The 23,667-nt window shown below is 32.1% G+C and overlaps 2 protein-coding genes across 4 annotated transcripts in view; one reads left to right on the forward strand and one right to left on the reverse strand.

Annotated features, from left to right (window-relative positions):
- The window catches only part of LOC149798698 (kelch repeat and BTB domain-containing protein 2-like), a 62,173-nt gene extending 49,830 nt beyond the window's left edge, over positions 1-12,343 (reverse strand). For both annotated transcript variants that reach the window (XR_016421012.1, XM_089957538.1), the window contains exon 1: positions 1,633-12,343. Coding sequence is in view for 1 of the 2 variants with exons in the window: in XM_089957538.1 (XP_089813664.1) it covers positions 1,633-1,691 (59 nt within the window). In the remaining variant the exon portion in view is untranslated. The remainder of the gene's footprint in view (positions 1-1,632) is intronic.
- Positions 12,327-23,099, forward strand: LOC149798699 (uncharacterized). 2 transcript variants are annotated; one of them, XM_089957565.1, is made up of 8 exons: positions 12,327-12,468; positions 16,588-16,672; positions 17,017-17,070; positions 18,014-18,048; positions 19,096-19,165; positions 19,462-19,536; positions 20,264-20,400; positions 21,017-23,099. In XM_089957565.1, the coding sequence occupies exons 1-8, from the start codon at positions 12,328-12,330 to the stop codon at positions 21,284-21,286; spliced, it is 867 nt and encodes a 288-aa protein (XP_089813691.1). In that variant the 5' UTR covers position 12,327; the 3' UTR covers positions 21,287-23,099. The 2 variants fall into 2 exon arrangements, with proteins under 2 accessions (XP_089813691.1, XP_089813692.1); XM_089957566.1 differs by lacking the exon at positions 19,462-19,536.
- The last annotated feature ends 568 nt before the right edge of the window (positions 23,100-23,667 follow it).

Consider the following 23,667-nt stretch of genomic DNA (forward strand, 5'->3'; position numbering starts at 1 on the left):
CAATGTTTTTCCTGTTGTATTGCAAGTCACAGCAGTAAACTAACTAACACAGGAAATGTAAACAACCCAAGCTAAAAGAAACATGTCCGTCTTGGGCGGGGTGCAAATTGAGTCCATACCTTTTGAATGAGTAATATCAACATTATTTATCATGGATTTCGTTTTATTAAATCATTCGTATTTATTAGCCTAACATTACATTTGTATTAACAGTTTTGGAATATTACTTCCTAAGAATATATACTTTACATTTATGTATTTACTTCTCGCAATTTCTCATATATATATATATATATATATATATATATATATATATATATATATATATATATATATATATATATATATATATATATATATCGCTTCTATTGTTTCCGTATCTTCCACTTTCAATTTTCACGTTATGAGAAGACACCGTCAATTCTTGGAAAGTTTCACAACTTTTAGAATTGGAAATAATCTTCGGGGCCGAATTCATTTGTGTTATATTTATTTGAAAGTAGGAAAATATCACAGAAAAAGTCCCAATATAAAAAATATAGATTTATTAAACTGGTGCATTTAGTTTTCAATGAAAAATAGGAACATAAAACCTACCTTATGACAAAATTGACAAAAATTATTGCACTAGGAAGAATTATTTTATTCTTTGCAGTCCTTTGGGTAACATAGTTCACATTCCGGTTGGTAGTAGCAGAAACTTTAAAATGAAATAATAATAATTTTGAAAAAATAATAATAAAAAGAATAACATTACTAATTTATAGAAGTAATTTTATAATGAAAACAATTACTTGTCATATATTAACTCTTATATTAAAGATTTTTCATTAATTGAATAATATTTATCGTACAGTTAATGAAAGTATTGTCAAAACAATATTTAAAATCTTTCTGTCACTACCCAAATATTTAAGTCCCTTTGACATTTAGGATGATTGTTACTATTGATAATATTATATGCAAGATTACATGTCAACAACATATTATTATTTCAAATTCTCTTATTAAAATTATTATTATTACTAATTTGACTTGTACCTATGACTTCATTTCCCTTAACCGTTTTATACAGAGATAGTTTATCCTTATTCTATAATTTATTGCTCAAGTCTAATAGACAAGTATCTGCGACCATTTATTCAAATATTGCAATAAATTTGGATTAATTTACAGAATCGGGAAACATCCAAACTTCTCGAAATCCAAATCTGTTTGATATATCTTTTAGGTGTGTAATACAATTAATACTAATATTTGATTCACTTATATGAGGAAGGAAATGAGAATATATGGGGAAACTGCAATATGTCATAAAGGTGCTATTTTAGTCCATTAATACAAAATGAAAATTTAATGTCTGCATTTAATACTTATACACCATTAGAATTAGTACGTTTCTGTATTTTTAAAACAAGTTTTGAATAAAGAAAATAAATATTATTCATATGATATTGTTATCAAGGTAGTAGCACGTGAAATATCTATCCTTATCCTTTCGAAATCATTATTTATTATTGCTCCAAAATACTAAACATAAAAACGTTCGGTTTTTTTCTTTTTCCAACTTCGATACGCTTTCTATGACTTGAGACCATGTGGCATGATTATATTTTAAAGAAACATAATTACCTTTTATAAAATCCAGTTTCTGGCAGCAAAGACAGAAATAAATGTGGATAAATATCCATCTGCAATAAAGTTGGATCTATTTATCAACTCATTATGAAAATGTGTGGCTATATATTCAAAGGTTATGAAAATATCAATTATAGTTTGTATTGAAAATGAAATAAAATAAATATTATTCCGAGATTTGCTTGAAAATTAAAGACGATGCCACATATATATCCTTCTGCTATATAAATATAAATCATTTCTTTCTTGGCCAAACATGAAACATTCCAAAACATTATTTAAGTTAATCATGATCAAAGGTTGAAATTCGGGAGCGGGAAGAGGGACTAATGTGTCAATGGGTGTCTATATATTAAAAATTATTATTATATTAACTACAAAATTAGTTCTTCATCTAATTTTGTTCCATTAATGTTACGGAAAATATATTCATTGAAAGTTTTGCCAAACATAGTAGCATGCTCTACAGATATATCTTCATCATTTCTAAATATTTTATGTCATTGGTTTAGCTTTTAAAAGAAAGTAGAAACTTTCAGAGGTAGTAAGGTTTCAATCTGGGTTAATATATGATAGAAAAATTAAAATTTGAAGTATATATTCAGAAATTGTGAAAAGTACGAATATTACTTTCTTTGACAATTTGTATAACTTCTAAATAAAATGGTATTCATTATAAATTTGTCAAGATACGCAGCATACTACGCAGATCATTCTGTATTCTAGATTTTTTTATATTGGCTGAATCATATCATTGCATTTCTCTTTGCTCTCTTTATCTTGCGGCAGTTCGGTCTATACATTTTCAAAAAATAACTTGCAAATTTTAAAACTGCAGGCAATAAAGAAGGAACTAAATACGTTGAAACTGTCAGATGTTGTAGAGTAGCTAAATTAATACGTGAAAAATGGTTGAAACGTGGATGTCTATATGCATGTATATGAACATTAAAATGGCTCGGTTTTAAAATCGTTTAAAATTTTTAATGATAAATAATTGCGATCAATCAAATATCAGCCAAACAAGCTAGCACACCTCATATATCTATCATTCTGCATTATATATCATTATTTGTGTATTGGTCAAACATTAAGGATTCAATTACCTTGTCTAAAATTAGATGGGCTGCCTATGTCTTGCAACAACACGAATTAATTTTTAATATAATTACCAAATCCAATTACTGGCAACTAAAAAAAGAAGGAAATATCCAGATGCTATTTAGAAACTATTCACGTTTTAAGATTATTTTTAAAGAAAATATTAACCTGGGGCTATAAAAAAAAAGATTTCTTTAAAGAAAGTGAATATTATGTATAAAACATTTGCGTCAAAGAGTAGCCCGAACTACAGATCTATCCTTCTGCTTTATAAATCATTGTTATATTGGTCAAACATTACGAATACCAAGTCCTTTCAAAAATTATCCTGGCTGTCAATAACTTGAAGCAAATCGGCACAAACACATTTTTAAATCAAATAACTAGCAACAAATTAAAAAGTGGAGACATACCTAGATGTTATCAAATAACCATTTCAGTCAATATATCATCAACATTTTACATTCGATAAGTGGGGATGACGGGGGTGGGGGTGGGGTGGAAGAAGGGCCTATAATGTACAATCATGAAATTTACAATTATGTCTCCATATAAATAATTTTTAAATATTTATTAAACATAAAAAATAGGCAAAATGAAGTAGCTCGCACCATATGTACATTTTTGTTTTCTAAATCTCTTTATCCTTCAGTCTAATTTTAAAGATGCTAATGCCTTTTTCAGTATTTTGGGGGAGGGGTTGACTATGGATTGGGGCAGTTCTGCAAAAATATATATAATTTTTTAACTAAATTTATTGTCAATAAAGAAAGGAATAAAAATGTGGGAACCATGGACGTTGTAATGTTGTCATTTAAGTTAATGCATGATACAAAAGAAAAATTGAATTCTGGGGAATATATTCAGAAATTATGAAAATTACAATTTGTTTCTTTTTTAAAGTTATTTATAAATTTTGAATATATTAAAAAATATTATTCGTTAAAATTTGCCAAGCTAATTATCACATGCCACGTATATGTTTGCATTACAAAACATGGTTTTCTTTGTCAAATATTTATTCAATTTTAAAAATGTTAAAGTTGATTTACTGCAAGAAAACAAGTTGTAGGGAACTTCCAGATGTGATAAGGTAGCTATTTAAATTAATACATGACAAAAAGGTTTACATTCGGGCGTCTAAACTGAGAAACTATTAAAGTTAAAATAAGTTCTTAATTTAATTTTTTAAATCAAGTAAATAATATTCATCAAACATTTCCAAAAAGACTAGTCCATGCCACATACATAACGTTCTGTTTTCGAAATATATGGGCTCTCTGTGACTTGCGACAGCTCAGTATGAATACATTTTAAAATAACGATAATTTTAGTTTCGTATCCAGCTGCTGGCAACAAAAAATAAGTAACTGTGAGGACATTTTCATGTCAAAAACTAAATGCATGATCCCAAAAAGGATGAATTCTCTTTGGGGGGTTAGGGGTGGAGGTTTACTATATTACAAAATTATGAAATTAAGATTAGTTCTTTATGAAATTATTTTAATATAAACTTTGCATAATAAATATTATTCGTAAAAGTTTAAATAAATAAAAATAGACATTACACGTCAAAAATTTGCTAAGGAATGCAGCTCATGCCACTGATCGATCCCTCTTCTTTCTACGGCATTTTTTGTTACTGCTTAAATGTGAAACATTCGATGCCCTTTTTAACTTTATTAATGGACTTAAAAATAATCATTATTATTTTAAAAATCCAATGAACTGCCAACAAAGTAAGGAGGAAATGTGAGGAAACTACCAGAATGTATAATGTAGCTACTTAACTTATTATACAAGTAAAATACTGGGCGTTGGGGGTATATTCAAGTATTAAGAAAATAAAAACTACCTTTTTATTGAAAATGTCAATACATGATAACCAAATAAAAAAATATCATATATCAAAGTATTGCATTAACATGTTTTTAAAATTATTTTAAAAAATATAAAATAAAAGCATTGGCAGCGAAGAAGGGAGCAAATGTTGAAAAACTTCTATTTGCTACAAAGCATTTTAGCTATTTATGTTAAGAGACTTTTTCAAGATTAAATTTTGGGAAAGATAATAAAATATAAATAAAGATTCACTTAGTTTTAATTCAATTTTGTATTTTAAAAAAATTGAACAAAATAACAGAAACCATGCCAAAGTCTTTTCGAAAATTCTGGGTGGAAAGACATCCAGTGGACGATATATATGCCGATTTTAAAACCGCCCCAGGTTTTAATATTCTGTCTGTTAATCATTCGAAACATTGCAATATTAGGGAATAATATTTTTTCAGGCTGGCGAGACTATATGTAATTTTTTTCTCAGTCTGGCCTACATAGATTAATGGGTGACAATAACGTGTTACATGTCCTCTAGAAAACAACGTGATTGGAAAGAAAGGGCTTTATGTTATCAAGCCCTTGTACACCAACCCATTAATCAAACTTTAATCTGTCTTTATTATATGATGTGTAATGTGATAAAACTGTCGTTCTATGACATAGTTAATGAATAGAACTAAACTGACCCTATATAGTTTGATCCAAAAAGTGTTGAGATCGCAGCTGAAACGTTAAAGTCACTATAACATGTTAAGAAACCAACAACGAAATATGTTTCTTAAATTGTTTGGGCATTCACTATTACATATGTTTAAGGAACCAACAACGAAAGATGTTCCTAAATTAATTAGGGTATCCACATCACATATGTTTAAGGAACCAAGAATGAAAGATGTTTCTAAAATTGTTAGGGCATCCACAATTAGATATGTTTAAGAAAATAAATCATTACTAAAAGAGGTATATTTGAAACTGATTTTAAATTTCTCCTAACAAAAAAGGCCATACTAATTACGTATGGTTCTGTCATCATTTATAATCGATTTAGTCTTTGTATAAAACAGCAACTGGTTGATCTAAGAATTGCCTTAGAGACAACATGAGACATAAGCAGCCTATTTTGTTTCAATTTAACGTTAAAGTAGTATTTTTATATTTAAACATCACATCTGTACTGAAAAACTTAGAAAGGTTATTTCATTCTGTAATTGTATCTTCTTCATTTTGTTGCACGGTGTGTAAAGAAACAATCTGACTTAACATCTCTAAAAGATTTAATTTAAAGGTTGGTCCACGGTACAAAAATACTTTTGAAAACAGGATATATATAGTTATGTTTTAGGTTCTTTAAAACAGTTACAAGAAAAGAGTGAAGACAACAAGCTTTGTCAAATTTTTAAAATATTTTATTTTCCTAGAAAAACAAGGTAAAAATGAGAAAAAGAACTTAAGGTTCTACGAATCAAATCCAAAAATAATCCAAGAATAATCCAAGAATTAAAAAATATAAGTCCATGTAAAAAGGTCCTAAATGAATCTGATTACGTATACAATAGCCAGTGTTGTCCTGATGTGTCAACAGTTCCTTGTTGAACCACAGAAAATAATATCCCAGTTTTGAATTCCGAATAAAATTTATATAAATGTCTATATCCAAGAATTCTGTATGAGCACTTAAATATTCCCAGGGAAAAGAATTAATAATTCCATAAAATAGAATTTCAACTCAAACTGGTCACAACAAAACATCTTTAAGTGGTAATGGTTTATAGCCCAACTGACTAAATTCTTTACAGAATAAGATTATACACTAATTTAAGATGCAAAACAGCATCCCGTATGAGGGTCACATAATCATGCTTCTAGAACGAAGCAGAAGCTTTTTACATGACTAACTCACGTATGTCTTCGACTAAAACCAATGATTTTACTCTGAAAAAGAATCTTTTTAAAAAGTTGATTACTTCATTTCTTACTGATTCCGAATCAAGGTCAGGAACTAGGTCAGCATTTGATACAAAGTTTCTATTATTATGGTTTACGAAAAAACGGTCAGATCAAACTGATTTCTGGAAAATGTCAAATCCAGTAAATAAAGTTACATTACAATAGCATGTAATGGAATAAAAAAATGTAAAACTAACAACAAATAATTAAACTAAATCAAATATAAATTAATTCAAATATACATAACAATATATATATATATATATATATATATATATATATATATATATATATATATATATATATATATATATATATATATATATATATATATATATATATATATATAATATGCCGATTCTGGCGTCACTAGATCATCGTTTGTGCAGCCATTTTTCTTATTCATTTGGGCTTATTCTAGCGCTACTTATAGAGCTAGTTACATGTTGTTTATTCCTTCTTTTCAGCAACATCCCTCAAATTAAGTATTTTATATATCGTCTGGCGCTGTTAAAAGTTGACAAACTGGCAAACCAGCTTAAAGGACACGCACTCTAGAACTAGCCAGGTATATGCTACTGTTTTATTAACGGAGGCCAGGAAAATATAAATAGTTTGTGAAGCTTTTTAAAAATGAGACAACGTTCAGATTTACAGTTACTTGGGTAATATTACGCATGACAATGTGACATTGCAAGTAAAAGTAAAGTTGACAAAAATCGGACTGAAAATATCATTTTTTTCTGTAATCTTAACAGAATCGATTTAACATAGGAGAGAATGCTTTTCGTTCTGCAGAACAATGTCTTCAAAAACTTTAAATCCTTTTAAGTCGATGCCAAATCTTAGTGAAGAGTAGTTGAATATTTTGAAAGTGCAACAATAATTATTAGCACCAATCATGCAGATTCCAGTGTCTACGTGTCAAAAGTTGACTCCACCTATTATGCAGATTCCAGTGTCTACGAGTCAAAAGTTGACTCCACCTATTATGCAGATTCCAGTGCCTACGTGTCAAAAGTTGACTCCACCTATTATGCAGATTCCAGTGCCTACGTGTCAAAAGCTGACTCCCAGTGGACCTCTACCAAGTACATCCAGACACACACCCTTCCTCCTAAGAAATGACTCATATTTAGCCAGATTGGTCAGAGGTTATCCCGAATTTTCAAGTGGAATAATTGACAGAATTATTTATAGTTTGAGTTAACAATGACATCAAATAGCACACAGGAAGTTTGGTGGATGTAGTTACGTGCAAGAATATGATTCATATCCTAGCGAGTTTTAACAGCAAGAGATCCATGTCTAATTTTAGGGTACACAGCTTAACAGTTCCAGTAAATACGCATACTTGACATATAATGCATGACTAAACGCTTTTCTTGATTATCGAACCCTGTCAAGATATCAGTATCGTCCACCCCTGTCCCTTCCACTAATATCAACCCTTAGATCCGCCTGACGGAAGGTGGGTGGGTGTGGGGCAGTGGTGAAAATCCTTCAAATGTTCAGCATTTCTAACAACTACGCTAATTATATCCCGAAATCTTAAGTCGTTGCAATGTTGTAGTAAGAGGTGCTTTGTTGCTTTACGGCACAGAAACACAAGTAGATCGTTTTTGTGCCGTGGCATATAGAGTAATTCGCCTTGCCATGTAACGCACACAGAAGCCGCCTGGATCCTATGGTAGAATTCGAACCCGCAAGTGGCAAGTCTGGCACGATAACCACCGAATCACTGCGGCTCCTGGGTGTATTAAGAGGTAGACGCTTAAACACATATTAAGGAGTCTTTTCATTAAGATGGACTCCCAAAAGTAGCATCGTGATTAAGACGGTCTCCAAAATGAATATTGTCATTAGGGTGGGTTATAAAAAGAACATTGTCATTAAGATGGGTTCCACAAAAAGAACATTGTCATTAAGATGGGTTCCACAAAAGGAACATTGTCATTAAGATGGGTTCCACAAAAGGAATATTGTCATTAGGGTGGGCTACAAAAAGAACATTGTCATTAAGATGGGTTCCACAAAAAGAACATTGTCATTAAGATGGGTTCCACAAAAGGAATATTTTCATTAAGATCGGCTTCAAAAAACAAGGAGTATCTAATATCATGGAAAATATTACTAGTATATAACGACTATTAATCTTTGCGATTTTAAAGATCATATATTTTAACCCGAGGCCATGCATATCTATGCCAATCAAGAGTTACCCCTCTTGGGGATATTTGTAACATGATTTTTCAATAAAGCATTTTGGAAAAAAAATTATATCAAGAGGGATTGAACTAAGAATTTCTAAATTTAGAAACATGTCCTCTACGCCAATAGCTTGACCAATTTATACCACGAAAACTATGTACTGTCCACTTGGCAAATGTTGCTACATATTGTAAATTTAATACTTGCTAGTTATCGTGTCAGCTCAAAACTAAATCCAATTGTAGATTTAGGTTTTATGTTAAATATTTCAAAGAAAAGATTACAGTACTTCCGGCCATACGTAAACACTCTCTACCTGGTTCAAAGTGGTAGACTCATCTCTCTCTTTCTTCGAAATGTCATCGGGGCTTCTTTATTAATTAGATCTCTTGAACAAGATGTGGTGATTGTGACACATATCAGCTTTAAATTCATTGGGTATTTGTTTATTCAAAATGGCGAAATCTGTGGGGGTTTTTAAACTCAATATAGCAAAATATGTGGGTGTTTTTAATTCAAAATAGCGAAATCTGTGGGTTATTTTAAAATTTAAAATAGCTAAATCTGTGGGGGTTTTATTTTCAAAATAGCGAAAACTATGGGGTTTTTTATTCAGAGTAGTGAAATCTACATCTAATTTTTAACTAACTGTTAAACGTGCATGACGATATCAAACATTTGGAAACGCTGAGAGTTGTCATTATTTAGTTTGCATTATTGTTATACGTAATAAATGACGGTGGCACACTTCACCTAATTAATTTGATCAATATCTTATGCGAACTTTGAAAATGTTATTGTCATCATCCTTTTGAAATATTATATTTTGAAGTGTTGAGTATAGCGTACACAAACTATAGGTGTATAGACATTTCAGTTTTTGAAGTGCTGAGTATAACGTACACAAACTATAGGTGTATAGACATTTCAGTTTTTGAAGTGTTGCGTATAACGTGCAAAAATTAAAAATCAATAGACATTTCAGTTTTTGAAATGATGCGTATAACGTACAAAAGCTATAAGTGTATAGACATTTTAGTTTTTGAAGTGATGCTTATAACGTACAAAAACTAAAAGTGTTTAGACATTTTAGTGTTTTAAATGTTACGTATTATGTACAAAAGCTATAAGTGCCTAGACATTTCGTATTGTGAAGTGATGAGCATAATGTACAATGTGTATAGATTTATAGACGTTTCAATTTTTTAAGTGCTTGGGTGTAATAAAAAAAATCTGTAGGTGTATAAACATTTCAGTTTTTGAATTGAGTCAGGATACTTATGAACCATTCTCATCAAGCCATGATGAAGAACCAATTTTATAACAGGTACAAGACTGTAATAATAGCGAATTATCCAACAGAGGGACATATATTCATCTGGCAGTTTATAATGTTAGATTGAGCCATATGGAGTTACCAACCGTATTTCTTGATATCGCTATTGTTTTTATACCGATATCCCAATATTTTTCCTTTGCCAAATTCACCCATAGAATCTTTCATTTATTGAAAGACTTGATCGTTTTATTTACCTATCTTATCCGTCTCCATGAAACATGATTTTCTGCTGCTAGACAGTTTATGGTAACTAAATGTCCTAAAATGTAGAGACAGATAGTTTAAGAATGTCCAAACAACTACAAACAGTTTACTTTCAATACATCAGGAATACACGGGGTGGAAATAGAATTTAACTTATATTAGAGCCTTTATCGTTTCTAAATTGGATTCATTTTTTTTTTCCTTCTTTCTTTTACTAAAGTCAAATTTCATTCAATGTTCACCTCTACAAAGCAATCATGTATATTTCACAACCACATTTTGAAGACACCCTAACTCAGATCACTGTAGAAATGAGCATCTATGAAGCAGTCATCTTTCTTTAAAAGCCATCTTTCTCTCGTCTTGCAGGTGGTTGCTTAAGAAAATGTTTTATTTCATGTTTCTGAGATACAGATGCAGATTTCTACCCATGACTTGTGCAAATATACACTGTATAAGTTTGACGTATTTATTCCAGTTGTATTTCGCTTATTGCAAGGTTTTTACATGTACTCAATTAGGGAACTTTCTGATAACGTACAAATGTTTGAGGGAATTGTGATTTACAATTTACACCGTGACCCTATATTTTAAGGAGCTTAGACTTTAACATCTATCTTCTTTATTAATTTAAATTTATATGTATGTATGTATGGATGGATGTATGGATGTATTAGCGTTTATCTGCAAGTCACTACAATAATAACAATATGGTGCCTATTAAAAATAAATTATACAATTTAAAGAAAAGAAAGAAAATTGCACATTAATCTCTTGGAAGATAATCCCTTCTAAATAAATGTGAATATGGATTAATACAAGATAAATATAAAACGTAAAGATGTTAAAATTATGTACAATGTATGTAAAATGAAATATACAAGTAAGATTTTTAAAAGCAAACTCCTTAAATTATACGGTCAATGTTCGTTCATGAAATGCCAGTCCGACCACACCCCAAAAAATAAAACAACGTATTTTCAAACACTTCAGACAAATTACTTTTTTCGTGTAGCAATATCATTATATATATATATATATATATATATATATATATATATATATATATATATATATATATATAAATTACCCAAACAGGCAAGGTACCAAGAAGATTTGTTTACCTCAGTTAAAGCAATCCGATGCTATCGAATTTGACAATGCCACAAAAATAAACAAAGGGGGAATAAATCCTTTCGCCACGAATTCATTTGCTCTCCGATTAAATTTCGTGATATTTTTTTTTATTCTTTCTAAAATCTAAAAATAAACATCATGTGTTGTTCAGTTTATAAAAACTTATTCAGTCCCAGTTTGGCATTGACTGGAATGGTTTTTACAACTGACTTATTTTGCCAATGGTCTGCAGATTAGCATATGCTTTTAGCACAGATGCAAGCCAGAATATAAATTGGTGACGCTAAATAATAAATTGTACTAATTGATCCGGAAAGTACTTGTTGAATTTTACTGAATCGCATGAATTAATTTAAGTTGACTGAGTACGTAATTTGTGTATAGCAAGTGTTCTAAGTATTCGTGTTTTGTCCGTTAGATGTCGCTATGATCCGTAGGCCGAGTTCACCATGGTCTAATTCCAGGAATAGCTTGTACCCATATGAGGTATAGATACAGGTGTGTGTATATATATAGATATATATTTAGGTCGGTCTTTTATCTCTTATTGTGTATTCTTGGGAGTAAAGATCTTCCAGCGCAGCTCTCCTTTCTGTTGCTCAGCGGCACAAAGTCTGAAGTGAAGCATTGAGGAAAGGCCTGAAGTTACTTTTGCAAGGTTACACCTTTTGCTACTTATATATACAACTGTGCATGCGTATTTGCAAATAATGCAAGCTGCATTAATTTGACAACAATATACACGTGTTCTCTCTGATTCTGTTAAGGTTATCATGGCTTCGTTCGACGGAATCTTGCTAGAAACTGGCTGCAGTTGTTGCTGCAAGGACAATGACTCCAAACTAATGCAGATGAGAAGATTTGTCATTTTCATGACTTGTGCATGCGCGTTTGCTTGCTTTATCACCATCATGCTGACTGTTTGCACAGCGTATATTTACACTCAACAGTCTGAAAAATCGAGATGCAAAGTGGACCAGCAAACCGGAAGTAATACCGGCATCGGAGAAAGCCAAACCGTATCCATGGATACATATTCCTCAGAGTCCAAGGTAAGCATTAGAGAAATGTGACCTGTCGAAAAACAAATGGGAAGAAATGTATTTTCACAAAACCAAATATATTCAGTTTTCGTGTTCAATTAATGCGATGACAATTACCTTTAAATGCAGTGAGAAAAAAATCTATTCGTTGAAAAAATAATTTGCAACTATGTGTTGTTACAATAGCTATTTTATTCATTTATAGTGAAATACTGAAGTTGAAATACATCTGCAAATTGTATTTTCTATGTACAGGAATATTGTTCTTTTATTGTAATATTATTATTATTGGAAATGCATTTTTTATTTATTTTCAAATATTGTACCACAAATTTTTGCACATCACAGACACTTGCAAAATGTGTAGGTGCAATGCTTTTGGTAGAAACAATTTTTGCTATTGGCAAAGAAATTTTTGGAGGTTCATTGAGCTGATTAATGTGTTTTGAGCACCACCAAAATACTTGAGCTGCTTAATGTGTGTTTTGAGCACCACTAAAAATACTAAAGCTGCTTAATGTGTATTTTGAGCACCACCAAAAATACTTGAGCTGCTTAATGTGTTTTGAGCACCACCAAATATACTTGAGCTGCTTAATGTGTGTTTTGAGTACCACCAAAAATACTTGAGATGCTTGATATGCTTTGAGCACCAACAAAAATATTTGAGCTGCTTAATGTGTGTTTTGAGCACCACCACAATTACTTGAGCTGCTTAATTTGTGTTTTGAGCACCACTAAAAATACTTGAGCTGCTTATTGTGTTTTGAGCACCACCAAAAATACTTGAGCTGCTTGATATGTTTTGAGCACCACCAAAAATACTTGAGCTGCTTATTGTGTTTTGAGCACCACCAAAAATACTTGAGCTGCTTATTGTGTTTTGAGCACCACCAAAAATACTTGAGCTGCTTGATATGTTTTGAGCACCACCACAATTACTTGAGCTGCTTAATTTGTGTTTTGAGCACCACTAAAAATACTTGAGCTGCTTATTGTGTTTTGAGCACCACTAAAAACACTTGAGCTGCTTAATATGTTTTGAGCACCACCAAAAATACTTGAGCTGCTTAATATGTTTTGAGCACCACCAAAAATACTTGAGCTGCTTATTGTGTTTTGAGCACCACCAAAAATACTTGAGCTGCTTGATATGTTTTGAGCACCACCAAAAATAATTGAGCTAATAATGCTATGTGCTTGCACATGAGAGAGAGAGAGAGAGAGAGAGAGAGAGAGAGAGAGAGCAGCAGCTGCATGATAGAAATGCAAAATCCAAGTTACCTGGTCCGTTTTGCAATCTGAATAATTGCTCAAGTATCATCACATATTCGGTACTCTTCTATTAAATCCATAAAGCCTAGTACTTGCTTATTATTTGCAAACAATTTGCATGCCTACATTCAGAGGTGTTTTTTGACAGGAAAGTAGAAACTTGATAAACATTTACTTTAATAGTAGCTGTTAACAACAACAACAACAACAACAACAAGAACAACAACAACAATAATAATAATATTAATAATAATAATAACGATAATAATAATAATAATAACAAATAATAATAATAATAATAATAATAATGATAATGATAATAATAATAACAACAATAACAATAATAATAATAATAATAATGACAACAATAATAATAACAACAACATTATTATTATTATTATTATTATTATTAAAAATAAGTTCTTTTCATATTGCAAGTAAGGGGATCCTTATCTGGAATATGCCAAGAAAACTCACGTTTTCTGAAAGAAAGTTTCAATCCATATCAATAAAAACTTTATATCTAGAAACCCTTTTGCAAGTTTGCAAGAAATTGTCATACTTTTTGTTCTCGAAGATTGTCATACTTTTTGTTCTCGAAGATTACAATAAAAACAAGCTGCCAGTCTATATCAGTGACCTCTTTATGAGAATGGAACCCGTCATCAATAAACCTTTTTCATACCAGTCAGTGGTGGTTATATTGGTAAATAACTAAAACATGTTACTATTACAGATAGATCAAGCATAACAGTATATATTCTCTCTTAGTATCTATAATAATTTTTTAAAAATTCTATTACATTTACTGATATGTAAATTTGTGTAGATTCATATAGCACCAGCTGCCAGCTGATCTACTCGTACAGGTAATTATGACAACTCAAACTTAAATCTTCAGCGGGTGAAAAAGGCCGATATAATAATTGTTGAAGCAACAAGAAGTGCTACAATGGGAATCTTTTCCATTTATTTTAGATGATTATGTAATCTTTGATTTCCATATCGAGTCATGCTCGAATGATCGCTTCTTTGTTTATTTTCTTTTCTTTTATCAGCAAATAAGTCGTGTCTCCCAGTATCGCGCAGTATAACTCACAAGCCCAGTGTTATAACTTTCATTGAAATTGATGTAATAAATTAAACTTTCAGAATGTCTTAGTTTGTGTTAGTCTAACATAACTTGAATTGCAAGAAAACACACTTTTTCATATACGCTGTCAGCTCAAGCATTAACATTTTCACACTTTAAATTGATGTTACCCTCAACTAACTGGAAAAGTTTCCCTTGAGAGGTCGAGTGGCTTTAATGACTTCCTTTTAGGAAGCAGATGCCCACATATTCTCTTTTCTAAGCTAAGATCAGTCTGCCTTCCTGTGTTAGTATTTAGTATATGGAAAGAGAAAGGACACCCACCCATCCATTGACACAAGTAGCAGATATATATATATATATATATATATATATATATATATATATATATATATATATATATATATATATATATATATATATATATATATATTAGTAAGGGTGCAACTTCATAACTGTTCCCAGCATTTTGAACAAATCAAACCCTTACAAAAAGACAATATGCACTTAATACCAACGGTGAGAGACAACCTAATATATATTACTCCTACATGTTAGAATGTTAGAATCCTGTGTGGTACTTTACAGCAAAAGATTTACGTGACTTTTGCATATTTTGTATCAACTTAAGCTGGTTGCACACGCGTTGTAACATACTGTATATCAAGATCTGACGTCTCAAAAGTGCGTCATTAGTTTATGCTCTACACTCTTGACTCAAAATATTTTTAAAAAAAAGTAGAATAAAGAGTGGAGAGCGTGCCGTAATAATCCCACGCATTATTCTGCCAAATCTTGGTGTACTGTTCCCAATTGGGTTCACGCTTTTCACGAGAAAATACGAGATATACACTATGGAATATACAATGTCTCAGATGAGTAGTGATACCTGATCAAGAGAAAACAATTGTTCTGGACGAAAAAAAATGAATATCTAATTGAAAGCTGAAATTAGGACTTCTGTTATTAGTGTTGTGAAAACTCGATATCACTTGAACTGGTTGCAATGAAAATAAAATTAAAAAAAGAAATCCATTTATAGGTGTCACACCATGTTTGTGAGTGAGTACTACGTCAACGAATTAGATTGTAATGTTTTACATAAAAGAATTGCCGATGTTACCTTTGGTATTATATGCACTTATATAGTAAGAAAACAGCATAATGGGAATTGGACAAAACTCCAACCGTTTAGAGTAGTTAACACAGGGGTTCGGGGCTTCATGGAAATAATAAAAACTTTTTTCCATTAAATAGGCTAGTCAGAATACTCGATTTATAGAATAACACTATTTTTTTTTCTTTCTTCTCGATGTTGATAACTAGTATGGTAAAGAAAGAAATCTTGGCACATGTAAGAGATGAGTTAAACACAACAAACAAAAGTACAATGGTTCGCCACAGCAAATTCCCAGCGCTTTTAACTGCATATTGCAACTCCACCCCCTCTCCAACCCAGATACTCACTCACACGTCCTGATTGTGTCACATATGACGGAACTATCCGCTATGTCTGCTTGTATAAAGTTTAGAAATAAAATATATTTGAAAATGCCATTATAATTGCAACTTGTGCAGAGTTTATATTCGACGCTCTCCGCCAAACATATTCAACCCTAGACACACAAGACATGGATGTTATCCCTTCGGCAAATGACTACCGCATGGGCGACACAACTATAATTCTGTATCACAATGATCAATGGAAGGGCAGACAGATGGTATTACAGTATATCAGACGCCTTTTTTCTCTCTCTCAGGTGAACCAAAGAATCGCAAGACGATCAGCTAGTGGTAAACAGAGACATAAAGGTCACGGCAAGAAAGAAAATAATTGCGGGAAAAGTAAGTATATTGTAGTTATACGTGTATATCAAAGAAATTCACATTTTAAGGACAGAATTCGTGTTACTTGTATTATTAAAAAGAAAACGTTTATTAATACAAAGAAAATAACTTTCACGATTGTGTTAGCTTGTGATAAATACATGACATTTACGAATGTCGCAATAATCCCTCCATCTACAAATAAATATTTGTTTCTTGGATCCGCTTTTAGATTTTTTAAAAAGTGAGATACCGGATAGATTGATACTATTTTTATTATATTCCCGATAAACTACTTATAATTCGGTATTTTTTAAAAAACTAATATTGAATAGCCTTGTATATGGATTTGCTCTTTCCAGACTGTCAGACAGAAAGAAAAATGGAAGAGATTTGTAAGCGTTTAATAAAGAACAGTAAGTTTGTTTTATTATCAAAGTTTTAGATTCGTAGCCTGTTCAGATCTACAAAAATATTTACAGCAAGACGTGTTACTAGTTATTGCCAATAAAAACAAATAAGCAAAATGCTCATGGATCCGGTTGAGTTCTGACAAGAGATATAACCTATACATTGTTTGTGCGCGCACATGTATCCGCAACATATCAGTTGTAGTATAAATGAATAAAAACCAGTTACATCATTTTTTCCACATTTATTTACAACGGAAATGGACAAATTGTTGGAACTTGATGATAAAGATTTGTGTTAGAGACTGTTACTCATTTCCTTTTGCAAGTCACGTGAGCTTAGGCATATTTGTTCACTCCTGTTCAGTTGTAACTGGGAAACATCGAGCAAAAATAGCTCCAGCCTCGTTTAAGAGGATGGTGATGCGGAATCGCAAAACGAGAGTATTGTTTTCCGAGTTATAAGAAATGACGGTAAACTTTTGGCTCTTTCTTGAGTAAAATATCGATAGGTGTATAATATATATATATATATATATATATATATATATATATATATATATATATATATATATATATATATATATATATATATATATATATATATATATATACACGCACCATTCACTTAAAGTTTGACGTTTAAAATGCAATACGTGAATGAAGTTGTGTTCACAAGATTTCATTCATGTCTAATATTGATGAGAATTCTAATGTTGAGCATTCTAACCACAAATAATTTTCCTCTCACAAATATTAGGGAGTTCATAGGAAACTATTTCTTATTACATAATAACGAGGCGAGTTACCATTTCTTATTACCTAATAACGAGGCGAGTCACAACTTCTTATTACCTAATAACGTGGCGAGTTACTATTTTATAATGCTGAGTTAAACATGAGCGTATTATCTTAAAATAATTCTCTTTGATTCTTTTCCTTTTTTCAGTTACATCTGGAAGTTTAAATGACAATGACGTATCGGTAAGTACCTTAAGCATAGAGCCTTCTCCAATATTTCAGACATTAAGAAAACTACATTTCTTTCTATTTTAGCTCATGAACTGTCGTCTTGTGTGTGTGTGTGTGATCTGGCTCTTTAACGTAGTTTTAACAATTTTTCAGTCATATCGCTATGATGTCTGCAATGTGACCGTTTATAGTTCTGTCTAGCAGTGAAGCATCATGCCGCAGACATGTAGCATGATGTTCCACCCAGTCACATTATCCTGACACCAGGCCGACCAGTCCTTACACTAACCTCTTAATGCTGAGCGTCAAGCGAGGCAGATGTTAGTACCATTTTTGTAAGTCTTTGGTATGACTCGGCCGGGGATCGAACCCAAGACCTACCGCATCCGAGGTGGACGCTCTAACCACTAGGCCACCGGAGCGGTTTCTGTCATATTAGAAAACTATTTTTTAAATTAGCGTCTGTACTCGCTTTTAAGTCGACTCAAACTGCAAACAGCAAAGATCTTGATGTGCCGTAGTATTATGTACCTGCAGATCAGGGTCTATGCTGTTCGTTCTACTAATTACTCCTGACAAGCTGCAAAGATCCTGATCTGCAGGCGTATAATGCGCCTGTAGATATGGGTCTGCAGTTTGCAGTTGGACTTGTTCAAGACGCCAGTAAAGACAATATATAATTGAAAGTCTAGTGTGGTCTGTCAGATTCAGAATGAATCCTGAGTACAGGAGTATCATGCCACCCAAGTATCCATTCAGACTCAAGCAGTACTGTCCGGTGCCTCGGTTTTTCTTTCCACCTCAAAGAAATATTCATGCTCTCCTAACATCTTAAAGATCTCAACACTAATTACTATGATTAATTTTTTTATATATTGAACAAAAATTACAGTGCAGTCAAGTTCAGCAAAAATGTACTGAACATAGACTTTATAGGAAGTTTACATGACCTCGTAGACAGTGAGACATTTTCAGTAAATGTACATTGCTTTGTTATCCCCATTTACATGTCAGTCACTCTGTATAACTTACTGTACTCTATGTACTCTTCTCCCATAGCGAAAGGCGGACCACTACGTTGCAAACTTTACAGAACAGATTTTTCCACAATTCACCCATCGAAGTTCAGGTATGATCGTTTGTTTATCAGTTTTTATATTTTAGCTTACTTTTATGACTGATGAAATATATGCAGATAATGAATGAGACGTTAACGATTTACATAGTGATCAGTGTGTGTACTCTTGGGCAAACGTCACGCGAATGTTTTTACTCTGATGAATCAAAACGTTTGTGAGAATCAATTCGTTAAATGTCAATTTCTTTACAAACAGAGCAAACGATATAGTTCTATTAAAGACAAACGGATATCCGGCATTATCTGCAGGCCTCTCCTTGTTATATTTAGAATATTCTTTCTCTCAGATTCTTCAATGGATTGTCAAAATATAACAGAGTGGAGCGGTCAACTCTGTCGGAACAGGATTTTCTCCAGTAAAAGTAAGAACGTTAATACATACGGGGCTACTGTAGACTATACATTTTATTATCTACAACCAATGCATCTTAAATTGCTTGAGAACTTTTAAAATGAATATTTTAAAGTAAATAATTTATTAAATATGGTTATTTTAATGAAAAAATCAAAACGGTGGAATTATAATTTGACACGAATGTATAAATTGGTCAAAATGTGACTTGCACGAATTGAGGCATATCCTCTGTGTTAGTTTTATACGCATGCGTACTCAATTTCTAAAACTGTTCTGCAAATCATGTATTGTTATTTTAGCCCACTTAAGGCTGAAAATGATATTTTCTGGTGATTTTTGTCGAACCAAGACATATATTGAAAAGCATGGAACACTTGAATAAGTCCGGCAAATTGCAATTTTCTGAATTCTTACTAGAATTTGGCAGGCTAGTAAGAAACATTAGAGACCCAAAAACTTAACCAGTTTCCCCTCTCTGTCTGTCTGTCTGTCTCTCTGTCTCTGTCTTTTCTCATAAAATATGCAAAGGATCGCACCTTCCTTATAAACGTTTGTATCCAAAGTAATATTTTAAAGTAAAGTTTACTGCGGATCCAAATCTCTGCAAAGGCACTCAAGAGTATCCAATAATTTGCAACTAAACGTATGCATGTTCAGTACGTGATTGCTTATAAAGAACAAACTAGTGATATTACTTTTAATATGCGTATATTTTTAATGTCTTTTTATTATAGAAACCCCGCTGACACTCAACGTATTCAAAAGAGCTAGATGGATGGAAAGATTTCAAGAGTCGGATAACATTCTCAGTAAGATGGACAATGGAATGTTTGCTGCCAAAAAGACCGGACTGTATCTTCTGTATGCACAGGTTGGTATAAGATACAAATGGATTTGAATTTTATGGACCTTTATATAAACTGAATACTTATGTATGTGTATGGATTAATATCATGTAACAAACAATAACTAAACGTCATCATAGGAACCCTTAATGACTTAAATGTTACACATTGTATTTTACCTTAAAAAATATTTTCTTTTTAAATTTTAACTTTTTTTTAAATTGGACTGCATACATATCTAAGTACAGTTTTAATCATTGTAGTTCCTTCTGTTTGTTTCATTTTTTTCTTCTTCTTCTTTTTGTTTTATTCTTGGTTTCTGCGTTTAACGGCACATATTACTGGTAATATCAACCCCAAGGAATGAGAGCTAAGTGTTGGTAAATGACCATTGTATTTATTTACTAAGAACGTTTTATATTTTATTCATAGAGCCACTTGAATATTAATTTGACGGTGAATTTCTTTTCGCGTTAATCTCCTGTACATTTCTGTCTCATGCTTACGTAAGTAGCCATTGTTTAGTAAATTAACCAACTAACCACCAAACAGTCAACAACTACAAACCAAAAACAGCATCCGCCAAATTTGGTAATAATATTGGCTTCATAGGATTGGCTAAGTCTTCTTGTTACATTGCAGTTACTTTTCCATGACCTACAACCCATGGAGGTGTTTAAGATGGTTCATCGTCAGAACGGGCAAGAAATGCATTCTCTGAAGTGCATGGATGGTACCGACTACATAGAGAGTTCACTCACTGACATGGGCAACTTCAGACACAAAACATGTGCCATCATGGGGGTTTTGTTTTTAAATAATAAAGACACGATAGAGGTGGTAATGGCAACCCCAACAAGAATTGATCTCTCTGAGAATGCAACTTATTTTGGCGCCGTTTTTTTGTCGTGACTTCATTGTTTTGGGATCCACACTCTATATTAAGTGATCTTTGATTGCAAAGCACAGAAAAAAAAAAGAAACTATTCAAATACAGTGCAACAGAAAACCCCAGTTTCATCCAATTCAATTACATATCCGGGTATTTCTGATTATGTTGGAGTAGTACGATTTTAAGATAAATAATCCCAGGGAGAAATAAAGCCGTCTACGTTGGAGTGATTTACCCAAAGTCAGAAAATGTCTAACCCCATGAAAGCGAAGCTACGGACCGTATTTGATATTTATTTATATGTTTACTTCATCGATTACAGTAAACGAAAGTAGGATGAACAGCACAGTAATGCATGGGCCACCAGTGTTTAGTTTTCAAAATAACTGTCAACAAAGAAGACAAACTCAAGGTTTAACGTTGATGACATTGCTTGTCTACTATTGGTACATGCCGATGTGACACTCATACGATGAAAAAAAAAGCAAACAACTCAGCTGCCGATAAGGACAGGACTCAAAAATTATATGTACTTTATATGTCTTTGCATTGTTTGCGTAAAATATCAACACAAAGACAATTTCCTACTCAGATGCATGTTTAACATGATTTTGTAGAGTGGTAATGTGAAGCGCTAAATGCTATAAAAGCACCCTAAATAGAAACGGGTAAAGATTCTCAGAGTAACCTTTCTGCACCATAAACCACTATCAAACTACAAACTGTCTCAAAAAGAAACTTGATGCATTACTGAAAAACGGAAAATGTACAACCTCCAAGGATTTATCCATGCTAAAAGCTAACGACAGTGTGAGCAGTTGCTTCAACAGTAACATTTGTTTCCTCAGTCTTCACCAATTTTGTGTATAATAAATCCCTTGCATAGTAATAATTGATCTCGTATGCCAATATATTTTGCCCCTTAATTGTCTTTTAATTAGATTTTGCTTCATAATACATGTAAAATACTAATTGCATTAAAGTTGCTAGCGTTTTGATTAGAGTTCATCTATGCCAGAGGTTCCCAAACCACGACCCGCGGGCAACTTGTGGCCCGTCAGCTCTCAGAAAGTGGCCCGCGAGGCCTCTATATTTACTATAAGGTATTTTAATAATTTCAAAAAATTATTGACGTTCAAATAAATAAATAATAACTAGACGAAAGTTGCACTAATGCGCAGTCTACATTATTCTAGAGTCTAGAATGTTGTTTCTAAGTCTAAGAAGTCTGTCATTTTGGTCGAGCGCTCGGAGCTCCGTCGGCGTTCGATAATTCACTCTGCGCTTGGTTGTGGTGCTTGGATATAATTATCAATTGCGCCCGCTGAGTTAGCGAACCTTTGGGCACGACAGCTTTGTGCCCAGATATTGATAAACTGGCATCTGAACATCAGTAACTGGTTGTGAAGAACAGTTACAATTGCAAATTAATTATATTAATATCGGTTTTAGAAACTGATTTAAAATTGTTAAATGAACGTTTGATTTAAAACCGAAAATGACTGTAGTGTAGGACTGACACTGACTGCTTTTAAAGTTTTAGAATTTGGTTGCTGAAAGTTAATAAATTTAAGAATGATATTACACGACTTTTATAATTTAATAAACATTGATAAACATTTATAATTTTATAACGTTGTGGCCCGCTTAGTTACCGAAAATAGTAGATATGGCCCTCTACTTGAAAAGCTTGGGAACCACTTGATCTATGCCACAAGTACAAACGTTATTTGAAGACTGATTTTGTTATTTCAAGAATGATGGCAGCTTATGTTTATAATGTATATACTGTATATTTATCACTTCTCCATTAAATCATTTATATGAAAGTTAGTTATTTTCTTGTATTAATTTCATTTCAAAACATGTGATAATTATGTAATGTCCTTATATATATATATATATATATATATATATATATATATATATATATATATATATATATATATATGTGTGTGTGTGTGTGTGTGTGTGTGTGTGTGTGTGTGTGTGACAAAAATATTAGGCAATGAATTGTCAGTACAGCATGGTAATATAAGCATTCCTAATTCCAAAGATGATGCCATGCAAGTGGATTCACCCACACTTTCGCAAAAACCAGACAGATATAATTATAACTTTTATTGCGTTTCTGTGCAAAGTGGGGTAATGAACATACATTATACGACAACACATCTTTTCTTGGTGTCAATATATTTCTCAGATTTTCTCTTCCGGCTGAGATATCACATTATCCTGCTTACACATGTTCTGACAAAATTGTAATTATTGTCAGTGGTGGAGACGGTAGAGAGGATACACTTGAATAATAATGTTTACAATGTGTACTGTTAATGATTTATTTTATTTATGAAAATGGGTGGGGAGTTAATAAAATTTGTGGAAATTCTGTTTTTCTGTG

This window comes from Sinohyriopsis cumingii, chromosome 5, assembly GCF_028554795.1.
Source record: "Sinohyriopsis cumingii isolate HCF-2022 chromosome 5, ASM2855479v2, whole genome shotgun sequence".
Lineage (NCBI taxonomy): Eukaryota > Metazoa > Mollusca > Bivalvia > Unionida > Unionidae > Sinohyriopsis > Sinohyriopsis cumingii.